This window comes from Trematomus bernacchii, unplaced genomic scaffold (assembly GCF_902827165.1).
Source record: "Trematomus bernacchii unplaced genomic scaffold, fTreBer1.1, whole genome shotgun sequence".
NCBI lineage: Eukaryota > Metazoa > Chordata > Actinopteri > Perciformes > Nototheniidae > Trematomus > Trematomus bernacchii.
In genome coordinates, this window is record NW_022987561.1 from 418,116 (window position 1) to 445,962 (window position 27,847).

The 27,847-nt window shown below is 40.6% G+C and overlaps 1 protein-coding gene and 1 long non-coding RNA gene across 4 annotated transcripts; one reads left to right on the forward strand and one right to left on the reverse strand.

Annotated features, from left to right (window-relative positions):
• Positions 1-282: 282 nt before the first annotated feature.
• On the forward strand, positions 283-18,168 carry LOC117477406. The gene is made up of 3 exons (XR_004555342.1): positions 283-344; positions 488-526; positions 18,086-18,168. It is a non-coding gene; the product is annotated as an uncharacterized LOC117477406 (long non-coding RNA).
• On the reverse strand, positions 11,080-26,808 carry mdka (midkine a). Of its 3 annotated transcripts, none has more exons than XM_034124065.1 (5): positions 26,776-26,808; positions 18,065-18,141; positions 17,401-17,568; positions 12,952-13,113; positions 11,080-12,441 (listed from the first exon to the last, which is right to left on the reverse strand). In XM_034124065.1, the coding sequence occupies exons 2-5, from the start codon at positions 18,138-18,140 to the stop codon at positions 12,413-12,415; spliced, it is 435 nt and encodes a 144-aa protein (XP_033979956.1). In that variant the 5' UTR covers position 18,141; positions 26,776-26,808; the 3' UTR covers positions 11,080-12,412. The 3 variants fall into 3 exon arrangements, with proteins under 3 accessions (XP_033979956.1, XP_033979955.1, XP_033979954.1); XM_034124064.1 differs by having other exon boundaries at positions 26,772-26,803; XM_034124063.1 differs by lacking the exon at positions 26,776-26,808 and having other exon boundaries at positions 18,065-18,293.
• Positions 26,809-27,847: the final 1,039 nt, after the last annotated feature.

The window sequence follows — 27,847 nt, forward strand, 5'->3', positions numbered from 1 at the left end:
CACCTGTCTTAAACATATTCAGAGAAACACTCAGTTGTAATATAAAACAGAACAATGGAAGTCAGTGGTGTTTAGCAGCCACTCAGAAGAGGAAGAGGCGGTGTGTTGCCATGGTGAAAATGTGATCACCATTGTTAGCTGAACAACTCTTTTGTCTTTTTATGGAAATCATCACGAGGTATGTGAAACGGTAACTTAAACAGGGTATCGCTCTCATAAACAAACACACACGATTTAGAGTATTGTACCAATATATGAACATGGTTTGAATTTCGTGACACACACATTTCCTCATCAGATGGACTGAATCTCAGGAGGTGTCCAGAGAGTGAGACACAGACACAGTATGTTGTCTGATTCTAAATGTCTCTTGCTGTTCTTGTATCCTCTCCTTGCAATTATAAACCCGTTGTTTTGAGGCAGCTTTCAATGGATTTCTCCTGTAATTTGACATATTTCAAATAACGATTGACTGTTTTTTCCAAAGGTTTAGGATCTCTGGGCTAATGAGCCGACAGCAGCAGGGGTAAGTGAACGATTCTATTCTCCTAACACAACGGTGTATTAATTGCTCATTACAGATATGTTGCATGCATGGAGGATTGATTTTTCACACAGTTTGTTTGCAAAGTCAAACCATCTGCATGGGCTTTTTGTAGAGAAGTTTGGATAGTGGTTATGAACAGAGGGAAGTCTCTAACACGTTTATCTAATATCTTGTTTCTTTGTTGGGTCCTTTTTTGCTGTGCTTCGAAAAGTTTTGTTCTGTTCCCGTTTTTTACAAGTTCATGTCCACTTGTGTGGCACTACAGCTGTAGAAAGTTACTTTTCCAAGTTGGAAAGAGGCTGTAATGCGCCCTGGTGCCCGAACAACTCCTCATCTGAAAAGCAAGATATGAAGTAATAAACAAACATCCGGTGTGTGTAGAGTTCAAATAAAGCAGCTAATTCTGTAAGAATCCCCCCAACATTCAGTCATATGAAGACTAGTTTAGTCACTATCCTGCTGTCCCAATTCTGGCTAGAGAATTGTGTGTTAATGGACAGTGGTTACATTACATTTGAAACCAGACACAACCGCATGTCTTTATTGTTGTGAGCTGGGCTGGGTATATTTGTGAAGGACTGCTAACTGCTCACTAATGAAATGATTTATATATTTGCAGTATAAACAAGGTGTCTGGTGACATTCCTAGGAACATATACTGTAAGTCTTCTGTGCTTGGTCTTCTTCTTGTGTAGCATTAATGGACTACAACTGCATTCTGTTTGGCAACCTTGGAAGGACAATAAATGCCCTTATTGTATTTCAGTATCTGAGCAGACATGTTTTTAATGGGCTGGGAAAAGAGTTCAGAGCTATCAGATAATGTGTGTCACACACCTGAATGTGCTCAGCTTCTGTGCCAAAAAACACAATAAAAGTGTTAAGACAATAGGGGCACCACCTTGCTTGAGTATTGTGAAAAAGTGTCATTGAGTCACCATGAGGGCCTGTGGCCAAAGTCTTCTATTGTTTGATAGCCAGCATATTTTTTCTATTGCTTTTAATGATGGGAGAGCGCATGGCATCGTACGCCGCCGCCTCATTAAAAGGCCCTGTAAAAAGCACCTTTTTTTTTGCCTCGCTCCACGCGCTGATCATATTGAAACCTTGCAGAAAAGCGCAGGTGACGTCCCTGTAAAAAGCAGCTCTTAACTATGGCCTGATCCTGTCCCACCTTCCTGGCACTCCTTACTGTACCCATTTCGCCTGGTTTCCACTTGTAGTAAAATGCTCTTTTTTTACCAGCTTTGCTCCACCTGTGCCTGTACTCGGTCATGTGACTCGTCTGTTGTGAATTCAGCGCTGTCGCCTCCAGCGAGAACATCAAACAATAGGAAGTGGCACAAATGGATAATAAAAAGCAAATGGGGCGATGCTATTTTGTCATACAGGAGCAGTGAAACGTTGTCAGGATATTGTTTGACAAGTGCTTGGAGGGCCTTACCCCGAGCAATTTCAGTTTGCAGGTTTAACATTATTGGTATGGCAACATTTTATTATATTTAGGGTCCTTGTTACGAGTCAGGTGATAATGTAGGACCAATATTTGTATGATAATTGGCCCATTTTCCCAAACAATGAGCATTACTGAAATCTCCAGCTAACACACTTAGCCTGCCCCGAGGCTGCCCGCTGCTCTGCCTGGTTATTAACCAGCCTGCAGGGTCTGACTGACATGTTTGCCCTTTAGGCCTGACTCTGACAAACAATAACAATACTTAAAATCCATACCAGCCTTCAGTCTATGACTATATGTTCCGCAGCAAAATAGGATTTCTTCATGGCCTGCCACAATTTAGTTTCCTCCCACGAGGATTGTAAGACTCTGGGATAAGGCAGCATATCGGGGGGGGGGGGGTCATTGAATTCAGGATCAGCACATCAACAATGCATATTGGCGTTCTGCCGACAGAACCCGGTTGTCAATAATACATATAGGTGTAAAGCAGAAGTGTTTTAAATAAGGAAATGTTTGGGGTACTTGTAATTAACTTAAGTATTTCCATGTCATGCTACTTTATACTTCTACTCCACTATATTTTGAAAGCCAATATTGTACTTTTTATTTGACAAAATGAGTTAGTAGTTATTGGCTACAGTATAACAAAATATAAGTGAACTAAAACATAAACCAGGGGTAGGCAAGTAAGTTTGGCCGTGGGCCAATTTTTTGCTGAGCCACAAGATGGCGGGCCAGAACATAATCAAGGAATTGATTTTGGTAAGAGGGCGCAGCGCCCCTGTTCCCCGGTTCAGAAAAAATCTCTGATATCGCTGATAACCCTCCCCATCAACACTCTGATGCCCAGTCAGATCCGCTGATTGGTTCACTGATGATATAGGCGCCCAATCCAGAGCCTCTGGATAGACCCGCCCAAAGGGAGGATCGTCGTCTCTAGCCCCATTTCAGTCCCATGTTAAAAGTCAGGGCTATTATCTGTATTTGAACAGACTTATCTTTTACATTGAGGTGCATTTATTGTTCTCTTCAAAGTAAAAACATTTCTGAAATTTTAGGGAGGATGGTCCTCCCTTTCCTCAATGGACGAGCCTCCACTGAGTGAGTTATTAACTAGGTAGCAGTGTTATTTAACATACTTTTATTCTGATAAGTATTGTCAAGTTCTCTGGGTTTTTGGCATTTATTTGAGTGTTTGCCCACATTTGAGAGGCTTGAGGGGCAACAGAGGACGCATGGACAACTGGAATCCTTTTTCCTTTTCTTTATTTCAACTTTTCAAGGACACATTAGGATTCTTTCAGGTTGAAAACCTTTAAAAAATACAAAATAAATAAATTACAGCATGTTTTGCTTTGCAATTTATTTAATATATTATAACCTAAATTAATCAGTAACCAAGTATTTTACTCAACTCAATGTATTTAATAGTTAAAGGGGACCTATCATGCAAAATGCACTTTTGTACGTCTTTTATACATGAATATGTGTCCCCGGTGTTCCAGGGAACTCACCAAGTGTCAGAAAACACAACCCTCTCTATTTTCCTCCATACCCAAATCTCTAAAAAAGGGGCTGCAACGGATCTGATGAAAACTGATCCAGATTTGAACACGTTCCTGACGTCAGGACGGTGGCGCTACGGCTATTGGGCCAACTCCACCAATCAGGAGGAGACAGCCACGGCCATTGCCGTTCGAAAGCGCTGGAGACGCTGTAGTACATATGCCAGGCCTGTAAGTGTAGTCTGCCACAAAAGCAGCGAAGAAGACTTCCCGCGCATGGTTGCCATGGTTACCCTTCTGTTTATTCTCCGCTGTGGCTTTTGTTCTCCCTCCCCGAGACAAGCACTGTAATTCTCTCCGGTTAGTCCACCAGCAGATGACAAACACCCACCTCTCCGCCTCTTCCAAGGAACGACTGTGCGGCAGAGTTTCAGTTAGGTTTTCTTTCGCCGGTCAAGATGTCCGTTAAAGTTTAAATCTTCCGGACAAAATTTGAAAAGTGCCGGTCAAAGGTCTTCTTTGTTATTTATTGAGCTTTAAAACAAATGAATAACGACTCTATATAATAATATAAGAATAAAACACGGAGGACGGAGATCTCTTTTTCTCCCCCTCTTCTGACTTGATCAGAGCACGCTCCCCTCTCCTGCAGGGGGGCGTGGTCAGCTGCAGCTCACAGAATCAGCCCCCTGCAAAAACAGGGCTGGAGAACAGCAAATAGAGTGAAATGAGGCATGGCTAAAATGCATGATCTGTTTGGTATTTTGAAAACAGAAACGTATAAATATACCTTATATAGGTATGGCCCTACAATATATCATTTAAATATAGCATGATAGGTGTCCTTTAAATAAGTACTTTAATTGACGTCAGTGCACCCCGCTGCCTGATTGTGCCTGTGCTGTATGTCATTCATTCTCAACATAGATAAAAGTACAATAAGCATTCCTCAGGTGTAGGTAGAATCTCTATTCGGACATTATAGCCTATATGTGCGACTGTCGGTGCGATGTTGTAAAAAAAAAAAAAAAAAAAAGAATCTCAAAATATCTTTTGATTTTTTATTCTCAAAATGACGGGCCAAATATTATTGCTGGCGGGCCAACAATGGCCCGCGGGCCGCCTGTTGCCGACCCATGACATAAACTATCATATAAAAGGTTAGGTTCAGATATCCAACAGCAGTACATAAAGTCATTAAAATTATCTCCACTTTAACCAGCTGTGATGAACACATGCTTTTTTGTTTAAATAAAAATAATCCAGTAATTTAATATATATATATGACTATATTTTACTTTTGACTTCACAATCTTTTTTTTCTTCAGATTTAGTTGGGAATAACCAACGTGTAAAATACGATGCTTTTCCTTTAGAATATTCTAATATCTTTTAGTTTTCTGCAATGAGAACATCTATTCCACCTTCCTTTGATCATACTTAAAGAGCAACTTGCAGGTTAGAGACCCCCAGTGAATGAATGTGTAGGAAAATGATGTATACACTAGATTTTCAACTGACTACAGTGACATCTGGCGTCGTTTTTGTAAGACATTTTTACTTCCGCATAAAAAAAGACCACCCGCGTGTGACGTCACATCAGGGAGAGCGGCCGGTCTAACGTATTAATAAACATGGATCACAATGCTAGTTTTGACACAGAAGAGGTTGAAAATGTATATTCGTATGCACTGGGCCGTATCCAGGATTTCCTAAATATCGAGGTCCAAACATGTTAGGGGCGAGATTTTTGGGATTTTCATGATCTAGTTAGGTGCTTTTTAAGTCCTGTGGGGGGTCACACATTGGATAATATATTGATTTCAAACCATGTCAGTGCGCTGACAATGTCAGCATCAATTATTTTGAAAGTGTAATCCATAAGAATCAGTTGATTGTTACTATTAATGATCTGGACATGCAGAAGAGGCTAAAATGATCACACAACATTGTCAACATTGATTTTCCATGTCTCTCTCCTTTCCATAACCTGCAGCCTCTCTTCCATCTTCTTTAGTCTCTCTGTCTTCTTCCTGTTCATTACTCTCTCTGTCCTCTACTCTTTCTCTTTGTTCAATCTCTCCCTCGTTGTTCACTTTTTGCTCCTTCTCACTTGTCGCTCCTGCCAGTGAATTAAAAGCAATTCAGCAATTTAGTTCATTTCACTTGTTCGTTTGCATTATTTTTTTTATTTAAATCTGTTTTGTTTGATTCTCAAAAGAGAACAAAGATGTAAGCAAATTGTGTTTTATACAATTGTATGTTATTAAGACATCATAACTGCAATAGATGTAAGTTGTGTACAGCCAGCCAAAGTCATTTTTTTTAGTGTACCTCTTCAACAGCTGGACATTACATGTTTCTAAATGATCTTTGTATTGGCCCCTCAAAAACATTTTCTAATCAAGTGATATATTTTTCTTACGTTTAGATATTTTTGTCATTTAAATGATTAGCCAATCAGCTCTAGTTCTTTATCATCTGACCTGACCTTACTAACCTGCTGTCAGAACTAGCTCTGAACTGTTCTCTGTTTAACTCAAACTCAGGCTGTAAAAACTGTAAAACCTATCCTAGGAATTTCTAGATATCATGACAAATCATCCAGGAAGCAGATCCAACACAGTGACAATGAGAGATGTTTTGTGGGTTGACGTGATGGTTTTCTCATTAAAAAGGATAACAATACAGCCTTCACAAACGTTAGGATGAAGAACGCATGTGGAAACACAATGAAATGTGAACAGTGGTTGAGACAGCAGGAATAAATCATTGCTGCGGGGAGCTGCTCAGTTATTGATGAAGGCTTTCTTCTATCACCCACTTCAAAGGCAGCGTGACACTAGGTGTGTAGATCTGAGAGACTCAGACAGTGAGAGTGTGTTAACAGAGGCAACAAACACACACAGGATGAAGACCCACACATCTGGAGTCAGACCCTGACTGAAGTGTTTATATAGATCTTAAATGTCTTAATAACTATTGTTGGAGCCATTTTACTTCAAGATATATACAACGATCTCTGCATTTGTAGAGGCAAGGGTCAATGTGGCATTTTATTGTAGAAACTGACTAAAACGTCATGACAACTATTCAGAAAAGGAAAATAATCGTCATGAAACGGCATGGGGGTTTGGTGTGTGGGGGCCACAGTGAAAGGACAGCTGCTAGTTTCTATTTATTCTTTGACTCTTTGTCTGTCCTTGGAAGTGTTTCTCTGTTGTTAGATTCCCATGGCTTTTCTCTCCTCTCCTGGAAAACGACACAAACATAAGAAAAAGTCACAATTACAATTACGCCATTATTTATAATGATGCTTGTCTGTTATTGAACATGCAATAGAATATGACATTCAGTTTAAAATGACTGTCCGGAGAGCCAGTAAGTGAAAGGATTCGACCGGCAGGCAGCTCACGATTACTCATTAGCAACATCTGTATGTGACTCTTCTAGAAACTGAATTCCTCTAAACATTACAGGCCACTTCTGCATTTCAAGAAAAATCAAGGAGAAGTGTTCTGGATTTAGTGAATGGTTTCTGTACAGGGTCCTTTCCAGCAGCCTCCCTTTAAAATAGAACAGAAACTCAGGAATATTTCTGTCATCAAGGTTGGAAACACAGCACTCAGGAAGCTAACAATGAAAGCTGTGAGGTCAAACTTCCTTGTGGTTTCACTGGTAGAGTTTCACACATGCCCTCAAATTCAGAGGCAGTCCTTAGTACAGCTCTATGTGGACTCGAAAGCTTGTAGCATTATTAAACAAATCCACAATTATCTTGTTCTTCTGGGTACATCTTTTAATGTAAAATGTTTTTTTCCGACCTCCTAAAAAATACACACAGACATAAAGTACATGCATGGATACATACATACATACACACATACATATATACTCACGTATGTGTGTACTGTATGTCTGTATATTTGGACAATATATTAAAACAATTTTTACAAAAAGCTGCACAGAAAAAACGTGGGTCAGTTTTACTTGTAGGTAAAATAAATCCCAACTAGTATAGATGATAGTGTAAAGCAATATGATCTTCTTCTTTCCTGGTTTGAGTTGTAAAAGTTTGTAGTTGGAAGCATCTTGCAGTAGTAGTTTGAGCGCAAGATCTTACTTGCCTTCAGTAAGGCCCCTGAAGGTGCCCACCGAGTTTGAGGCAAATCGGTTTTCCTTGAATAACTCTTGACAGGAAGCTCCGATGGCTTCGGGACTGGTTTTACGCCCCCCCCCCCCCCGCCCTATGTCAAGACATCCCCCCAATGTTTCGCAATTCCGCATCTGCCAGTGCCAAAAACGTGTCATTCGGAGGTTGTTTTGTGATTTTGACGTTTGTGAGATTTTTCAAAGTATGCTTTCTGCACAAAAAAATAAAGAAAAGTTGGGCAGAAACCATACTTTGTCCGAATGACACGTTTTTGGCACTGGCGGATGCGGAATTGCGAAACATTGGGGGGAACTTTCTCGTTGGGGGGGGGCGTAAAACCAGTCCCGAAGCCATCGGAGCTTCCTGTCAAGAGTTATTCAAGGAAAACCGATTTGCCTCAAACTCGGTGGGCACCTTCAGGGGGGCCTGAAGGCAAATCGGTTTTCCTTGAATAACTCTTGACAGGAACAGGGACAACGCACACACCAAGTGGGGTATGTATGTCCACCCGTTGGAAAGACTTATGACCATTTCAAGTTTTCAAAGTCCAATTGCAGTAACCAGGCAGACCGCCACAGGGCCCACATTTCACACACATATAGGCCGGGGCCTAAGCTATCACCCAGACCAGGTTCTGGGTGATAGCCCACCTCGTAGCGCTATATATTCACATTTTAAACTCCACTACGATTCCCCCTAACCCTAACCTTACCCAACCACAAAACAGTGTATTCAGATAAGGGGCCCCCCCCCCATCTATTGTGCACTACCTGCCGCAGCTACTCTGCATCACTCAGCTACTCCGAGTCTCGAACTCTGTGCATGCTAAGCAGCGGACCTGAACTCGACACGGGCCCCTTAATGCAGAGAACAGACCCAATCCGGCCACCAACACATGTACATGAAGACCTGTGCTCCGGGCGCATTTATCTTCGTCATTTTGAGTAAAGCACATTAAAAATCACTATAGCTCACGAGGATTCGAACGCACAATCTCAGGCTTTCGAACCTGTCTTTTATCCCTATGTGCCATCTGTCCTGAGGCATTGACGTTTTGTAGAAATTATGGCCTGTTCATTTGGGATTTTGGACCTTAAAGATTACTGCACCTGAAAAGCCTCAAACAAACAACCTTCAGACTCGCAGTCTACGTTCAATCCCTCTGAGCCATTTGACTTGTGACACTTACGTCTCCTTTGGTCAATTAATTCTCTACTTTGGATGGTTAGACTTGGAAAATGGATGGACCTCATGAGGATCGAACCCAAGACTCCTGCTCATCTGAGCAGTGTTGTATTCCACTGAGCTAATTCATTTGTGACAGTTTTAGGTTGTTTGATAGATTATGTCACAATGAAAATGTAAAAAAGGAAATAGAACAATTTATTGTGCCGTGCATCCAATAAAACTATCCTCCAAATAAAGAGGATAGAACCAAGAACCTCCAGTCTTCAAGGCAGCGTTTTATCCCAGGGATCTAATTCTGCACTTTGGGTGTTAAACTTCCAAAAATCTATGCACCTCATGGGGATCGAACCCAAAACCTCAGCTCACCTGAGCAGCGTTGTATCACTCTGAGCTATTAGATTGAGACATTAACCGCTTGTTTTGTAGATTATGTCAGGAAGAAAAATGTAAAAAAAAAAATAATATTAGTCATAGTGCAGGAAAAAAACTCCTTGTAAGTATGTCACACAACTGTTTCCCCAATATTTGTTATTGAAAAACTCTTCTCTACACTTTTTTCCCACCATTTTAGATGTTTTACCTAAAAGACCAGTGCAAATAAAGAGGATTGAACACACAACCTCCAGTCTTCAAGACAGTGTTTGATCTCTGTGAGCCATTTGACCTGAGCGTCATCCACTTCGTTTGGTAAACTTATATCTACATTTTGGGTATTGAACTTCAAAAAAACTCAAGTTTGCCATAAAGCTGTGCCTAGAACAGTTACCATGGACACATGTAAACGTAAAACTGCTCTTCTTTAACCTCAAGGTTTAAAATCACTGCTCCTTCTAAGAATCGAACTCACAATCTCTGGTCTTCTGATACGTCTCATATCACTCTGAGCTAAATGACCTGAGCAGTGGTTCAGTTTTCTGGTAGAGAGTTTCTCTTGGTATGGGTTGTGAAACAAATCAGAAGAAAGTCATAGTATAGCACCACTACCAGATGTTAATATAGAACTGTTCTCTTTGCTTATATGAATTCATTATTTCTGGCTGCTGGACCTTAAAAGTCATTGCAAGTGATAAGATAAGATAAGATAAGATAAGATAGTACTTTATTGATCCCAAATTGGGAAATTGTTTTTGTTACAGCAGCATAATAGACAAGGTATTTTACAATAAAACAAAACTACAAAATAAACAAGAATAGAAAGAAAAATAAAATAAAATAGAAAATATACATGCAGATATTATATATACAAATATATATATATATTCAAAATATATGACATATGGAATATGGAGTATTAAAAATTGAACAGATTATGTATGAGTGAAATGTACAACGTGGTTTTATTTCTAGAGAAACTATGGAGCAGAGAGTTCTCTTCCAGCCAGAGGTGATTTGTTGTACAGTATTATAGCAGTGGGCAGGAATGTTTTCCAGTATCTGTCCTTGTGACAGGGGAGCTGCAGCAGTCTGTTGGAGAAGGAGCTCCGCTGACTGTCCAGCTGCAGGTGGAGAGGATGGGTGGGGTTATCCATGATGGACAACAGCCTGTTCAGTGTCGTCCTCTCCACCACAGCTTCAAAGGGGTCCAGCTTGATGCCGATGACTGACCCAGCTTTCCTGATCAGTTTATTGATCCTGCTGGTGTCACCGGCTCTGATGCTGCCCCCCCAGCAGACCGCAGCAAAGAAGAGTGCACTAGCCACCACAGACTGATAGAAGATCTCCAGCATCTTGCTGCATACGTTGAAGGATCTCAGCTTCCTCAGAAAATAGAGTCGGCTCATCCCCTTCTTGTACACAGCGTCAGTGTTGATCCTTGGGAAGTGCACTCCCTCCACAACAGCCACACCCTCTCCCAGAATGCATTGAACCCTCAACCTCCAGTCTTCAAGGCAGTGTTTTATCCCTGTGAGCCATTTGACCTGGGACATTTCTGTTTCGTTTGGTAAACTTATTCTACACTGGGTGTTGGACTTGGAAAAATCACTGCACTTCATGAGGATCGAACCTAAGACTTCAGTTCTTCAGAATAGTCTTGTATCACTCTAGTCTATGCTATGAGATCTTAGTAGAGTTTGTGTCACAACCTCTGCATGTTTGACTCATTTATTATGGGTGTTGGACTTTAAAACCTAAGTATCGAACACTCAACATCAGCTCGACTGAGCTTCCTCATAAGTCCATGAGCTATGACATCTCAAAGAAACGTTTCATAACATATAATAACTTTTCAAAGTAAATGTCTTTATGGAGATAGATAACATAAGATAAGATAGGAATTGAACACACAACCTCAGCTCTACAGACAACACATCTTCCACTCTGACCTATATGACTGAACACACTTCACAGTTGTTTGGGACACAATTGTACTTCTACTGTGGGGAATTGGACTTATAAAGTTACTGCACCTAATAAGAATAACAATCTTAAACTTTATTGCACGTCATTTTATTTCCAAATGCAGGTTTTTAGGGCTTGTTAACACAGCATGACATTAAAGTCACTAATGTGTCCGCGGGGGCGTTATAAACTTTGAGTCTAACAGAATCAAAAGCTCCACACAGTGAGAAAAGATCCATCCCATCTCCACACATTTTTGACATTTCACAGTGTAATATCATTGATTTAGCAAGGGTCACACGGTGGTGAGAGTATTAGATTATAGTACACATTGTTCATGACTGTAATGCATTATACGCCAATCTAAAATGACTATGTAAACAACCGTAAAAACTATAATACACTAAGGGAAAAAGCCATTATTAAATGCTTTATAATGTGGAATGATTGAATTCTGATTGTGCAGTGTCATGCCTAAAATAACAAGTTGATAAAACCTAACTTTTAATATAAGACACTTAATAGATGCTTATAATGCACTAACATTAAGTAAAATTGTTTATGGTTGTTATTTGTTATTATGTACATCATCATCCTAAGGACTACTTCACTCATGGAGGCATACATTAAGTTACATGACATAACGTGATAAAAACCATAGTCTTGAGTTTATTCTCAACTTCACTTTATTCAAACCTTGGAAAGCAGCATCAGTGTCAACATTTGTTCAGTTAGTCAGACTTTTACATAAGGAAGTATCTTAAAGAGACCTTTCTTTATCTTTCACTTGCTGTCTGTGTATTGTATTATTATTATAAAATAACTTGGGGCTTGTGTGGTCCCTAGGCACATTTATAATGCTTATATTCTACATTCCCTTTCATCTACAAGTCACTATGGTGAGAGATTAAAATAAGAATGTGTTGGCTTGAGAAAGAGAATACCTTAACAGAATACATTTTTTACAATATCTCAAGGAATTTCTAGCTTGGTGGTCTTAAAAATGCAGTCTGAAAAATTAAAAAATGCAGTTTGAACACTGGCTGATACAGGTCATGATCACTTTATAAGTCCTAATCTAGAGATGAATGCACATTTACAATTTGTAAAAAGTCCAGAAGAACGTAATGTTATGTTAGATGAAGTGTGCATTCAAAATGGTGTATAAAACTATAAGTGTAGAAGTGTTGGGGCCACAGTGAGAGGACTGCTGCTTCAGACTAGTTTCCCTTGGCTTTTCTCTTCTTTCCTGAAAAGAAAAAAAAATGATAACTTATACCATTATTTCACCAAATGCTGGTCTGTTATTGAACATGGAATACCATATTAAATTCAAACAGCTGTCTTATCATTGGGAAAGTATTTATTGTGTACAAGTTATTAGAAAACACATTTTGAGGACTGTAAATCTATTTTTTATAAAACCTACATTTCGTAAAGACTTTTCATCTACGCTGACTATGATATTTTCAGTGAAATGTCTTGATGGCCTCAGTGACATCTGGCATTCATCACTGTCAGTATGATATGATTTATGCAGGATTTATGCCATAAAATCAACTAAACAAAAGTCATTATTATTAGCCTCAGCAATACTTTACTGTATTGAACACATTTTGCAAGATGACACGCCAAATTAAGATGACGACCAGGTCAAACGTTTACCTGCAGATTCACTTTACAAATATGTTACTAATGCAAAAATCTACAATCACCCAAATACAATGTTTTTCATTATGACGGTGAGTGTCAGTCTTACCTTTGGTTTTCGTCTTGGTTTTTCCAGAGCAGGGTTTAGAGACAGAGATAGTCTGTTCACACTGTGAATCATACAGAGCCTTCTTCAATGTCCCCGTTCTGGTCCGCGAGCCAGAGCTTGGATTACACTCTCCCCAGCTGCCGAACCGATACTTACAGTCAGCTAGAAGGGAGAGAACACAGAAATGAAGGCAGTACAAACAGACATATCACATATTTAGAATAAACATTTCATTCGTATTGCTCATTAAACAGATCTCACCGTTGCGCATATATGCAACAGCTGATGTCAAAGTACAACCTAGCACTACATGGGTCTGCACTGATTCATTATTAACCTCCAGAATTCACAGAAAATATGTTTTATTTTGCTGTTGGTCATGCCAATGTGGATTGACCATGTCTTACACTGATTTTCCTTTAAGGTATAATTCTGTTTTGTTGAAAAATGCATGAAGGCATGATAGCATTGCAGCAATGGTAGCTTTGTTTATGCTCTAGTTTTTTAAACATCCCTCCATATTTCCAAAGTTTAACCTGCACAGAATATCATAAAAGGCAAATATAATTGTTAAGTTTAGAAAATAATATCTACTAGTCATATTATCATAAGAAGGAGGCAACACAATTTGACCTTAAATTCTAATGCTGCAAATGGACACAGTCTAAATGTCCCTTAAGATACATTTAACATCATATTGATCTGATGATAACAGATAGCTTTAGATATGTCAACTCAACATGAATAACAACAAAACAAATATTTAACAAACTTTCCTATAGTATAGTACAGTAAAGTAAAGTATAACGTATGGTATGGTATGTTATGGTAATGTATGCTATGGTATAGTATAATATTGTATAGTATAGTGCATAGTATGGCATTACATGACATGGTATAGTATGGTATGTTTTGGTATGGTATAGTATCGATTTGTATAGTAAAGTATAGTATAGCATAGTATAGCATAGCATAGTATAGTTTAGCATAGTATAGCATAGTTAAAGGGCCCATGTCATGGCTATTTCCACTGATCATAATTCCATTGTTGAGGTCTACTAGAATAGATTTATATTGTGCATTTTTCCAAACTCACATTGGTTTCTCATACAGCATCTCTGTAAACTACGTGTATTCACTGAATTTCACTCTCTGCCTTTAACGGCTCGTTGTAGCTCCAATAGCTCCAGCCCCCACCCTCCCTGTGAGCACAGTGTGCTCTGATTGGTCGGGACGTTGTGAATCGCGCTGAGCTCCGTGGAGGTGTTGTTTCCTTGTTTAGGATACATAGCGAAACACAGCCAAACTCATCTTGAGCACACACAAAGTCACAGCCGAAGTAAAAACAATAAGTGTGGCTTGATATTGAGTAAGAAAAAGGTTGATAAACGCTGTGAGAATGGGTCTGCAGAGAGAATTTTGACGCGATCCCAACTGTCTGTTATCAGCCTGCAGCCAGGGAGGAGAAATCAGCAGAGCTGCCTGCTCCCTGCACACAGATGTGTGTGTGAGGAAGTCCGTGGATTGGTCAATTTGAACCAATCAGCGGGGGCTTAACGTAACGGCTCCGCGGACGTAACGTAACTGCTCCACGGATTGGTCCATTTCGTTCCAGGTACGGCTTGACATCATGCCGTACCCGGAACGAAATGGAAGAATCAAATGGACAATGACGTATCTCCAACGAGGCGTTTTGGGGAGGTATTTTCTGTGTTAGAGTTTTACTCGCTACAGGGTGTACTTTGAGGGTTTGTGACTCTGCACACCGTTTACATGCATATAAACCTTCATAACACACAAGGGGACGGGTAATAACCGGAAAAGCATGACATGGGCCCTTTAAGTATAGTATAGCATAGTATAGTATGCTAGTATAGTATAGCATAGTATAGTATAGTATAGTTTAGCATAGTATAGCATAGTTAAGTATAGTATCGATTTGGATAGTAAAGTATAGTATAGCATAGCATAGTATAGTATAGTTTAGTATAGTTTAGCATAGTATAGTATAGTTAAGTATAGTATAGTATATTATAGTATAGTTTAGCATAGTATATTATATTATAGTATAGTATAGTATATTATATTATAGTATAGTATATTATAGTATAGTATAGTTTAGCATAGTATATTATAGTATAGTATATTATAGTATAGTATATTATAGTATAGTATAGTGGGGTTCAGAATCTCCATTGTGGATAAGGTGATTTGATGATTAGTTTTACTTCTATGGAACTTCTTCCAAAAATGGCCTCCGGTCCCTCCCATGCAGGATTTCTTTTGCCTGAGGGCCAGGGACATTTTATTCAGAGAACCAAAAATCACTGCTACATGTGCCTTTAGCCTTTAGACTAAATCTAAATCTAGTCTTCTGTGTCGTACAGCAGCAAGGATGAAAGCTGACACCATGTGACCTGGACCTGTGTGGGGGCCATTATGTGTCTGGAGAGAAAGCTTCTGAAGGAGCTTACACTTCTTCAGCTTGGGGGCGGGGGGGGATCAAAAGTTGACTGACCTCAACCAGGCCAATCAATGCTCCACCCCTGCAACACCCACATGTGACCCCTGTCAAAACGCTGCTGTGTAGCATCAGCAGCTGCAAAGAAATATGCATTGTCCGTGCACAGAATGTAGATGCAGGGATTATATAGTTTCTAGGGCTGTCAAGTTAACGCGTTAATAACGCGTTAACGCAAAAAAAAATTAACGCCACTAATTATTTTAACGCGATTAACGCATGTGTATTTTTTGTCCTCGGCCGCCCCGTAGTTTCAGAGCGCATCGAGTTTAAAATACCATCTACATGATGATGCTGACAGCCCAGCTCCTGCCGCCCGCTTGTGGCAGACCACACTTCCACGCTCACTTGCAGGCCCGGACTGGCCATCGGGAGGACCGGGAGGGAGTGTGTATGTGTGGCGCGACTCGCGCGAGCGAGGCACACCTTACGTGTTGTTGTTGTTAGCATCTGGTGCTAGCTAGCTGCGCTAACGGATATAAGGAGCTGTTTCAATGACATTTCGCCGACAACTGCGCCGAGCACTTGACTTTATGCAGGTAGCCAGACAGTGGGACATTGTACGAAAAGTCAGCACACTCAGCACGGATAGTGCGCGCTACATGATTGCAGCGTCCAGGCAGCACACGTTCGAGCATATATGCATTGAGCTGCACATAGCTCCAACGATCCATCACACAGTGTCTCCACATTCTCTCTCACACACACACACACACACACACACACACACACACACACACACACACACACACACACACACACACACACACACACACACACACACACACACACACACACACACACACACACACACACACACACACACACACACACACACACACACACACACACACACACACACACACACACACACACACACACACACACACACACACACACACACACACACACACACACACACACACACTGTATTATTGTATGAGAGAGGTTCCAGGTTGAATTGAGGCGAATATTTGTAATGTTCAGAGGTTGTTGTGTTTAATATTCATGAGAATATTTGTCATTGTTCAAATGATAATAAACAAACATATAAAGCATATTTGTCCACTCATATGTTGATAAGAGTATTAAAAACTTGAAAAATAGTTTCATAATCAATGCTGACCATCCTGGATATCTGAGGCAACATTATGCCATATGGTCAGTCACACTGGTGTCCACATTGAAATCCTTGTGTCCAACTTACACAAAAAGTGAATACTGAATTCCTTACTCAAAATGTTTAAAACATAAAACCTACCACCACCTATAGTACTAAGTTTTCATTTGCACTTCCTTGTAGTACTTATCGTTGTGTCTTGTAAATTGTGTTGAGGCGCTTTCATGTGAAAATGCACTTTAAGTTAATCTTGACTTGAGTACAAGCCACTTTGCTTTAGGCAACCGCTGATCCAGTTTGTTCCATCTGAAAAAACCCTGTACAGTACAAATTGTTGTGGGAAAAATAAGACATTAGCAGTGCAGGTCTCCTCCAATTAAAGGAGAAAATCAACCTCCATAGCAATGCAACACCCATGGTCATCCTCTGAGCTATCCGAGACACAAAGTGTGTCATGAACATTTGGGGCTGAATCTTGAGAGTTGAATCATCCCAGACACAGTGTCAACACAAATTGTATAGTTATAGCCAGACAGAGGTGTGTGTTTATGAAGGGGGACTGCTGCAATGTGTTGCATCATATGTTACATCATATGTTACAGGTGCTTGCAGCTACTGTTTCTGGACTAACATTCAGGTAATGAAGTGGTGTGTGTGTGTGTGTGTGTGTGTGTGTGTGTGTGTGTGTGTGTGTGTGTGTGTGTGTGTGTGTGTGTGTGTGTGTGTGTGTGTGTGTGTGTGTGTGTGTGTGTGTGTGTGTGTGTGTGTGAATATATCTTTGGGGTTCTACCAAATTTGGGAGCATTACCTCCAAACTCTTTTTTCCAGTTGCACGGTACTCTACATTTCATCTTCTTGTTCTGCTGGTCACATGACCCGTCCCTAAACCCACGTCCACAGTCCCCGTTGCTAGGGACACAGTTGCCATAGCGCCAGTCAGTGCATTCTGACCCAGACTGCAAGGGTTTGTTTTTCTCTGAGGATGGAATAAAATGCATAACCAGTTATTACCGAAATGTGTAGCAGAGATTGTATATTATTAGACATGTGTTTGTGTTGATTTCTATAGGGTGTTCTCTCTTTAGCCAATAGAAAACATGCTATTAGCAGCTTGGAAAACATCCCGGTTAATGAGATGTGTGGCCATGAAGCAGCTGAGTGCATCACAGTGTAAGGGTTCTGTGTCTGTCTACAAACATAATGTGCACTGTGACTTATGGAAATGGAAATGGGAACAGGTAAGAGTGGGTTTTTGTACTTTTAAAGTGCTAAAATATTCACCATATCACTCTCTACGCTAGTTAGTTAGCTTATATGCTGAAAAAAACATGACAATACATTTCAGAAGATATTTATGCAAAACATACTATTCACCGGGTCCTCATTCACATGTAAATGGAACAGATATTAATTCATAACAAGTTTGGGATACTAAATATTAAAAATGGCAATTTTTAGATGAAGAATCGTACCTTTTTTGTTTTTTCCCCCAGCAGCGCTGACAGAGATGACAGTGAGAAACAGCAGCAGCAGCAGCGCAGCCCTCATCCTGTAAAAAAACACAGCAGAGGCAAAATCAACATTACAAGTTTCACCATTAAGTGTTGACCCCCACCCCGGGGTGAAATCATCATCTGCTCCTCGAACAAAATCACAGCTCATTACAGCTCTGCTTTTTGTTGACATTTAACTCCTTGTGTTGGCCGGGTAAGGGTTCACTGCACTGTATATTCTCTTACACCATGCTTTCCACCACCATCTTCCCACACCACTTGCATATCATTCTGATCAAGACATGAGCCATAAGCACAGTGATCATGAAAGTGAATCAAAGCTTAAGATCAGCCAATCACTAACAGTTGCTCCTGCATGTTGTTCCCTGCTGTAGGGTTCATTACTGGAAAGCTTTGTCTCGCTGCACACCAAAGTTCCCGACATGATTCTGAGTTTAGACATGAGATGAAAAGGCCAGCAGAAGATGTGTTTGACATTTTCTCTCTCCATGAAACTCTTTTATCTTCAGGCTTGCCAACAGACATCATTAACTCTCTCCAGCTTTGGCTCAGCAGCCTGCAGGATCCGCTCACTCAACCTAAGGTGATCTGTACAGAAAACTATTCAAATGAGTGAGAAATGAATACAGTCTAACTTTCACATCGTGAGAAACTCATCATGGAGGGCTCCAGATAAAGATGAATAACTGTTCCTTTTACTGTTGAGCGTTAACCCTCAAGTTCTAAATGTAGGGGATAATGTGCAATGAGACGGTCACTAAAGAAAAAAGAACACCCGGCAGGGTGATATTAGATATATTATATAGTTTATTTTCCACTAACAAGTCCTTAAACACTGCAGAGCTCAAACTGTGTGTTTATTCCTGTCTGTCTTCTTCTGTTGTTCCTGTTAGTGTTTAAATAATGTGTAATAAACTGTCATAATCTGTGTTTCACTGTGCTCAACATCCTCCAAAGTCAAATTAAATTCCTGCTCTGTGATTAGTCCAATAACGGCATCGACCAATCAGAGGGTCAGGGGTTTAATCCCCACCTGCTGCGGTCAACATGTCCAAGATTTTTTGGGCAATTTTGCAGACACCTTCTAAAAGCAAATATACTTCATGTGATGTCAGACTAACACACTTTCTCTGTTTAAGTCACAGTGCAGGCAGAGCTGCCGCTGCATGATGGGGGGGACGACAATTAGAGCCGCTCCTCTAATAACCCGTCCAGGGAGCGGGCGGAGCAGCAGCATCCCAGGAGGGAACCATTCCAAACGTTCCCAGGACCAACCCAAGCAGCAGCGGGGGGGATGAATATATTCATCTCATTCACAATAAAGACCTTGGTCGACCAGAGCCTCATCTACGTTTGATATTCTGTAAAAGATGTCCCTGATGTGAAGATGACAAATGTGATGAGACAGAGTGAGGTGGAGGATTTACTTCTGAGTTTGGCTTTCAATTGTATTATTAAGACATTTTTGATTCACAGACTGAAACAAAGAAGGTCAGGGTGAAGGTCAGAGGTCAGACATGTTGTTTCCAGTCAGAGTTTAAGATGAGAGGTTAATGACTGTGCTCAGGATGCATCCCACAATAAGGCCAGCTATACTAATGTTTCCATTAACAATATTAGATATGATGATAGGGTGCAGAGAATACGTTTTTTGTAATAAATATTATGCATTTATTAAATAAGTATTTCTTTCTTTCTTCTCTCCGAGTCTGTAGCTTCATGATAAAAAACACTTTTTCTTTGTTTCTCTGGTGACAGTGAGAGTCACCGAGCAAATCACTGTAATAGATTCACGGTAAATGCACTCTGTAAGGGGTCCCTTACCATATCATTACACTCTTTGTTCCTGTCTGTGTGTGAAATAAAGCAGCTGTTTGTTTGTCACGACAATCCAACTCACAAGTCAGAGCCCAGAAAACAAGTGATATTTCTCTTATGAGCCAAATCGACTATTCATTTACATTTCTGACCCTGTACCTTCCTTCTGATAGAGAGTATAGCATGTGGCTATGAAATCATCTACGTTACTTTTCAGCCGTTATTCTCCTTGTCTCTATGCCTGGCAGTTTGGCTAAAGCTACTTCCCCTCACAGTGGGAACAACAACCTTTTTTGAGACCAATTTAGCCTTAATTTGGATGGGGGAGATAGAGGGGCGTGTTAAGGGGCTGGGGGCCGGATTTCAAACCTGCGTCAGCCACATCATGGACTGTCAAGTCAAGTATGCTGTGCTTTGGCCCCTTCACATCGAATTTGCATTGAAAAGAAAGCCACAAAAGGTGCATTTAGAATTGATCAACTGCCCACACTGTGAAGCTCTATTCGTTAAATATACATAAGTATTTGTCTTTGGGGGGGGACTTGTCCCTTGTTGCTAGTAGTTAGCTGGCTTGCTGTATGGTTAAATCATGATTAATACAAACAATATCTTGCATATTGGGTTTTTAGGTTCACAAATGCACTCCGACATGTTTGAATGTCAAACAACACCACACATCTCAGAGCTGTAATTCTGAGGCTGCCCCGCCCCCCCCCCCCGCATCATTATTGTGTGGTTCTGTGGCTCCTTTTTATTTGGTGGCATGGTGTGGGAGCGTGTGACAGAGCTAGTTTCACAAATCAGTCGCTGACGGTTCGCTGTGGCTGCATGGGTCAGAAGCCTTTGCCTTGTTGTAACAACTAGATGACAAGAGACAAAAGTTTCTGAGCACACGATCTGCTGCGGTCGGTCTGCCAGCTACAGCAGAGTGCTCCATGAGTTATATGACCAACAGGAGGCAAGAGATAGAGTTAGGCAAGTGGTCATTATAAGTTATTCTAAGTCAGTTTTTACATATATACTGTAAAGAGAAAGAATGAACTAGATGTTCAATATCATTTATTACTTTCTGGTTGATTTTCCAGAGAAAACTCATTGTCCAAAATCCAAACACCATTATTCTGATCAAGCAAACTTCAGAAATAATGTGATTAAAATAATGTGATTAAAATAATGTGATTAAAATAATGCGCTAAATGGTTCGCCAAAAGTACTTAAAACAAAGTGCCAAATAATGTCATCAGCTATAGAAGAATGCGTCAATAAGGTGTCTAATAATGCTGTCGGAAAACTGTAGGCCTTCCACCATCCAACCCAAAACATCACAAGTGTCTGGTCCATTTAATATACACCTGAACATCAGCTGGAGAGGACTCTTTAAAGTAGAGACACTACAGTACATACTGATATACACCTGAACATCAGCAGGAGAGGACTAGGACTCTTTAAAGTAGAGACACTACATACTGATATACACCTGAACATCAGCAGGAGAGGACTAGGACTCTTTAAAGTAGAGACACTACATACTGATATACACCTGAACATCAGCAGGAGAGGACTAGGACTCTTTAAAGTAGAGACACTACATACTGATATACACCTGAACATCAGCAGGAGAGGACTAGGACTCTTTAAAGTAGAGACACTACATACTGATATACACCTGAACATCAGCTGGAGAGGACTCTTTAAAGTAGAGACACTACAGTACATACTGATATACACCTGAACATCAGCAGGAGAGGACTAGGACTCTTTAAAGTAGAGACACTACATACTGATATACACCTGAACATCAGCAGGAGAGGACTCTTTAAAGTAGAGACACTACATACTGATATACACCTGAACATCAACAGGAGAGGACTCTTTAAAGTAGAGACACTACATACTGATATACACCTGAACATCAGCAGGAGAGGACTCTTTAAAGTAGAGACACTACATACTGATATACACCTGAACATCAACAGGGGAGGACTCTTTAAAGTAGAGACACTACATACTGATATACACCTGAACATCAACAGGGGAGGACTCTTTAAAGTAGAGACACTACATACTGATATACACCTGAATATCAGCAGGAGAGGACTCTTTAAAGTAGAGACATTACATACTGATATACACCTGAACATCAGCAGGAGAGGACTCTTTAAAGTAGAGACACTACATACTGTACTGATATACACCTGAACATCAGCAGGAGAGGACTCTTTAAAATAGAGACACTACATACTGTACTGATATACACCTGAACATCAGCAGGAGAGGACTCTTTAAAGTAGAGACACTACATACTGTACTGATATACACCTGAACATCAGCAGGAGAGGACTCTTTAAAGTAGAGACACTACATACTGTACTGATATACACCTGAACATCAGCAGGAGAGGACTCTTTAAAGTAGAGACACTACATACTGATATACACCTGAACATCAACAGGGGAGGTCTCTTTAAAGTAGAGACACTACATACTGATATACACCTGAACATCAGCAGGAGAGCACTCTTTAAAGTAGAGACACTGTTGATGTTCAGGTGTATATCAGTATGTAACTGATATACACCTGAACATCAACAGGGGAGGACTCTTTAAACCCTAAAGTTTAAAGCGGACTTCAGGAAAACAGGACAACTCCCAATGATGCCTGTGATTGTCATGTATTGTTGCTTTATTGTGTGTATGAGCATTGTTGTGTTTATAGCTAACAGAGAGAGTGAACATGGAGAAACTCCAAACTCCCAGAGTGACTTTCCTCTCTGCTCTGATTATCTGTCAGCGCCTGGAGGTCCAGCTTCCATTAGACACAACAGGAAGACAAAAAAGTAGTCCTGAAACCACATGGTGTGTTTTTATGAACATGAAAGTAGACAAAGACAATATTTCTTCAGGGTCATGATGGTATGTTATATCCGGTGGAATGAGTGTGTCAGAGAAAGGGAGAACTGCAGTGCAGTGCATGGAGTCCTCCCCCATGACTGAGATTACATTGGCATATAACCAAAGGCCATTTAATATCCTTTTACTCTGTCATTTCATTCTGTAAATGAAACATACAAAGCTATCTCCACTGGAAGCCCTGTTCTCATTGAGGCCGCTCTCTATCGCAGTCAATGTAAGAATAATGAGTCGCCCCATTCAGTGTTAAACACGGCAAACCTTATCTGCTCAGCCTTTCTATGGGTATTAACCTCGCATTAACGCATGTATTGTCGGAAAATAGACTTGTAGTGTGAATAAATGCAGACTAGACTGCGTGAGACGTGCGAGAAAAATGTGTCTGATACGCTTGTGCAGATGATGTGTGAAGGAGAATCATTTTACCAGACCTTAAAAAGGATTTACACAATCATGTTTAACAATTGAGCCACTATTCAGAATCCTTTTGTGTTGAGTTATCTGGCTTAACTAACCCTAACAAACAAACCTCGGTAAGTCAACCAAGGGTTTCTCAGTCCGGCTACGAGCGCGTTCACATGAAAGGGGCGCAAAGATCAGGAAGAACAGCAAAAACAAAACTAAGACTGTGTGAATCTGTAATTAAAAGATTTGGGTTAGAGCCTAATAACCTAATAATCATGTAAAGCACGAGTGGATCTGACTTTAATTACATTTGAGTGCTTCGCCAACTCAATGTGTTGTTTAATTGCCTTTTTCATGGAATAGACAATATTAATCATCCCCAAAAGTTAATAGCTTATAAAAACTTGATTTAACGCAGTAATGAGTTTTATTTTAATAACTTTTTGGCCATTTTTAATATGTTTTGCATCCTGCTCATCATTGGTGGGATCATTTCTACGTCCTTGTCTTTGCAGAATTAAAAGCAGAGCTAGGGTTACAACCAATCACCTTTCATCTTCTGCAGAGCATGCATTTAGCAGACAGTGTTTTCTGACCATGGACTAAGAGTCAACGAAGCAAAACACACTCACACACACACACCTTATTATAAAAGGCTGACAGTATATATTTCTGTTGCATGGTCACTTTTTAATCTGAAGCCAAGTGTGCTGGTGATAGACACATTCTGCCTTCCAGTGTAGAGTTGGTATTCTGAGCAAATTATTCCAAGTGAGGGAGGTTAGAGATAAGGGCTTGAGAGCTGGTCAGTGTGTGTGCGTATGCGTGTGCGTGTGCGTGTGCATGTGTGTGTGTGTGTGTGTGTGTGTGTGTGTGTGTGTGTGTGTGTGTTGACTCTGTAATTAGGGATTTTGGATGCAGTCAAGCGGAAATGACTTCTTTTCAGCCCCTGTTTGACCTATTAACTGAAGCAGGGAGACAGAGGACGGCACAGAGACAGAGGCAGTTCACACACACACAGACTTTCTGTTTTGCAGTCTGATGGGTAAATATGCTTCAGTTTTAATCAGCACAGCTGTCTTCACTCATTACTGCGACTCAAAGCTTCAATCTGCACAGAGCTACTGTAGCACAATGCATCAGTGTGGACAATGACTGCAGTCCACAATGAGCTGGGAGTTATATAATGCACAGCTACAATAGACAATCTATCAATCTATTCAATGGTCGCAACACTACTCATGGAAGTCAAATTCAGTCCACAGAGAGTACAAATATGTCCACTTTCTGGTTGAAACTACCATTATGGATCCTGAAAATATCAGAAATGGACTCAATACATGTGATGTTTTGGTGTTGTTGTTTTTTGTTTTGTTTCTTTCCGTTAACTGTCAAGTGGGAACTAAGTTCTGTGTTTCATCAGCCAATCCATTTTTACTATTCCACATAGGCTATAATGCCATTCATTGTAATGAATGCAACTTATGCTAATGGTGCAAATTGCCTCAACATTTCCGTGGTCACTATGCTGCCAACTTGAGTATATATCCTGGCCAACCAGTGTGCTCTCCACTGGTCTACAGACTTCAATACTGATGGAGTCGGAGCTACTGCTCTCTGATCCCGCCTTCCTCTACAGGAACAATCCGGAATCTCAGTCAGCTCTTCCTGCAGATGTCTCACATTAAACACACCAGGAGAGGCACAGATTACAGCCTTTGACTCTTTAAGACGTTTAATGTGAAACATCTGTGACTCAGCAGGAGTGCGGAAGAACGGCAGACACTTTCATTCAACTTGGTGATAGCAAATGCAAATAAAGAACACATTAAAAGAACCAATAGGATGGTTACACTCGGGCATTTGCACTGCGTTCATGAGATGTCAGAATGAGCCAAAACTGAGCAAACAGGACAGGAAATGGGACCTTTGGAAGAACGTGTGAATGAACCTGAATGAGTTCATCAATTCATTGAACAACACACCCAGCTGGGGGCTAGGTAACACTCCAGCAGAGGAATACTTTACATAATGCACAGACACTGGGAGGAACAGAGAATATAAATGGATGTGACACGATGGAATTTAAATATAAACCTGCAAATATAAACCTGCTTCCCAAATAAAGACCTGGTTGTCTCTCACTAGCTGGTATTTACAGGACTGCACTCAAATGTGTGTGTCGGTAATATTCACTGCAGTAATACACAATCAGGTTTTTATTGAGCTGTCTCAATCACCGCTTGCTCTCCGCTCTGTGTGAGGGCCAGTTTGTCAGCATAAAAAGCCAAGTTCATAATTCTCCTAAAACTGCTCCCATCTGACACACACACACACACACACACACACACACACACACACACACACACACACACACACACACACACACACACACACACACACACACACACACACACACACACACACACACACACACACACACACACACACACACACACACACACACACACACACACACACACACACACACACACACACACACACACACACACACACACACACACACACACACACACACACACACACACACACACACACACACACACACACACACACACACACACACACACACACACGAAGCAAAAGCATGCGTTTTTTAATATTTGTAATCAAACCCTAAAAATATGCTAGAATAGCTTAACTTCTTTCCTCTCACACACACCACCTAAAGTGTGTAAAGAAGAGCTTTACTTGCACTATTTGAAAGTGGAGGATTGGGGGAATGCTGCGATCTGGCACAGAAAATGGGACATAAAGACTAATAAACCCAGCAGGCAGATAATCAGCTCTGAACAAAAGGCTTAGAGAAGAAGACAGAGCAGAACAGATTGATGAGACGTTCATTCACCAGCACAGGAAACACACTCTATATAATAATACAACTTGAGGGCTAATAACAAAACATATGTCAGAGGTGGAAAGTAACTGAAGTACACACTTGAGGTACTCATACTTTACCTGAGTATTTTCATTTATTCAACTTTTACTTTTTTGAATCAAATGTTGTGATTTTTACTCCACTACTATTATTTTACAGATGTATTCACTATTAAATCCCGATTTTGACACACAATACTTGTATAATAGGATTATTTTGTATAGATTAAACCATCTAACATTATGTATAAGTACCTTAAACCATGAGAGAGTTAACAGAAAAAAAAATGTCAGCAGTTTTGCTCCGAAGTTTTTTGTTCAAATATATAAAACAGTTCCAGCTTCTTAAATGTGAAGATTTGCTGCTTTTGCTTTGAAATATTTGAATATATTTTTCTGCAGAAGTACTTTCACTCCTAAGTATAATTTCTTAAACATACTTAAATGCTTTTATATTTACTTGAAATTGACAAACTTAACAGTGTGTTAGTACTTACTGTATACTCAAGTAAATAACCTGAATACTTCTTCCACCAAGTATTATCATGCTTTTAAAGTACAGAACACTAGAGGAACTGTCCTTTGCTAAATGTTAGTATCACAGCTGAGAAAGTGATGGAGGAGCTGAGACTCACTTACGTGTCTACCAGGCGGCTGCAGGAACACTGTGGAGTTTAGTCGCTCTCTCAGCACCCCCCCACCCCACCCCTGCTTTGTCTCCCTAACCCAGTTCATTCTGGTTGCATTGGCCCCACACACACACACACACACACACACACACACACACACACACACACACACACACACACACACACACACACACACACACACACACACACACACACACACACACACACACACACACACACACACACACACACACACACACACACACACACACACACACACACACACACACACACACACACACACACACTCGTGTATTTAGCTTAAACAGCATTTGTAAACTATTACTGTTACTACATTTTAAGGTTACATAGTTACATACACTTAAGTAAAAAAACATATTTTTGTTATTAATTTTCTCTTGTTTTTATTTGAACTGCATTTGATATTGAGGTAATCCAAAGAAAGTCATCAGGTTACTTGTATATCTTCCTAGTCAGATTAGGTTACCGATTACGCTTTTTGACATGTAGTTACTGTAACGGATTCCATTTCTAAAGTTACCCTCCTGGTTGTCACGAGCAAATCAAACACTGCTGAAATGTTTAACCCAGCCACCCCCCCCCCCCCCCCCCCCCCCCCCCCCCCCCCCCCCCCCCCCCCCCCCCCCCCCCCCCCCCCCCCCCCCCCCCCCCCCCCCCCCCCCCCCCCAGTTTTGTGATTGGACAGATCCCCATCAGCGGCTGACAGAGCCCCCAGCCCCTGCGAGGATAATCTTTCTATAGCCTTTGTTGTTTCTTTGATCCTTGTGTATCTTATCTTATCAGACACCACTGAATCAATTCATGTCTTTCTTTCATCTTAAACCCATGATGTGGAATTGATCTTCATCAGAGGAGAACAAGACATCAAAAATAGAAGAGAAATATATTTTTAAGCCGTAATGTTTCACAGAAGCTTTGATGGTATTCAAACAGTGGTGTGGAGTGAGTGAGAATACCACAGTCTGAAAGTGCTTGGTGACATCACCACTCAGAAGAGGGGAAAGGTGAGTCCTGAAATAACCCTGACTACAGTAGGAGAG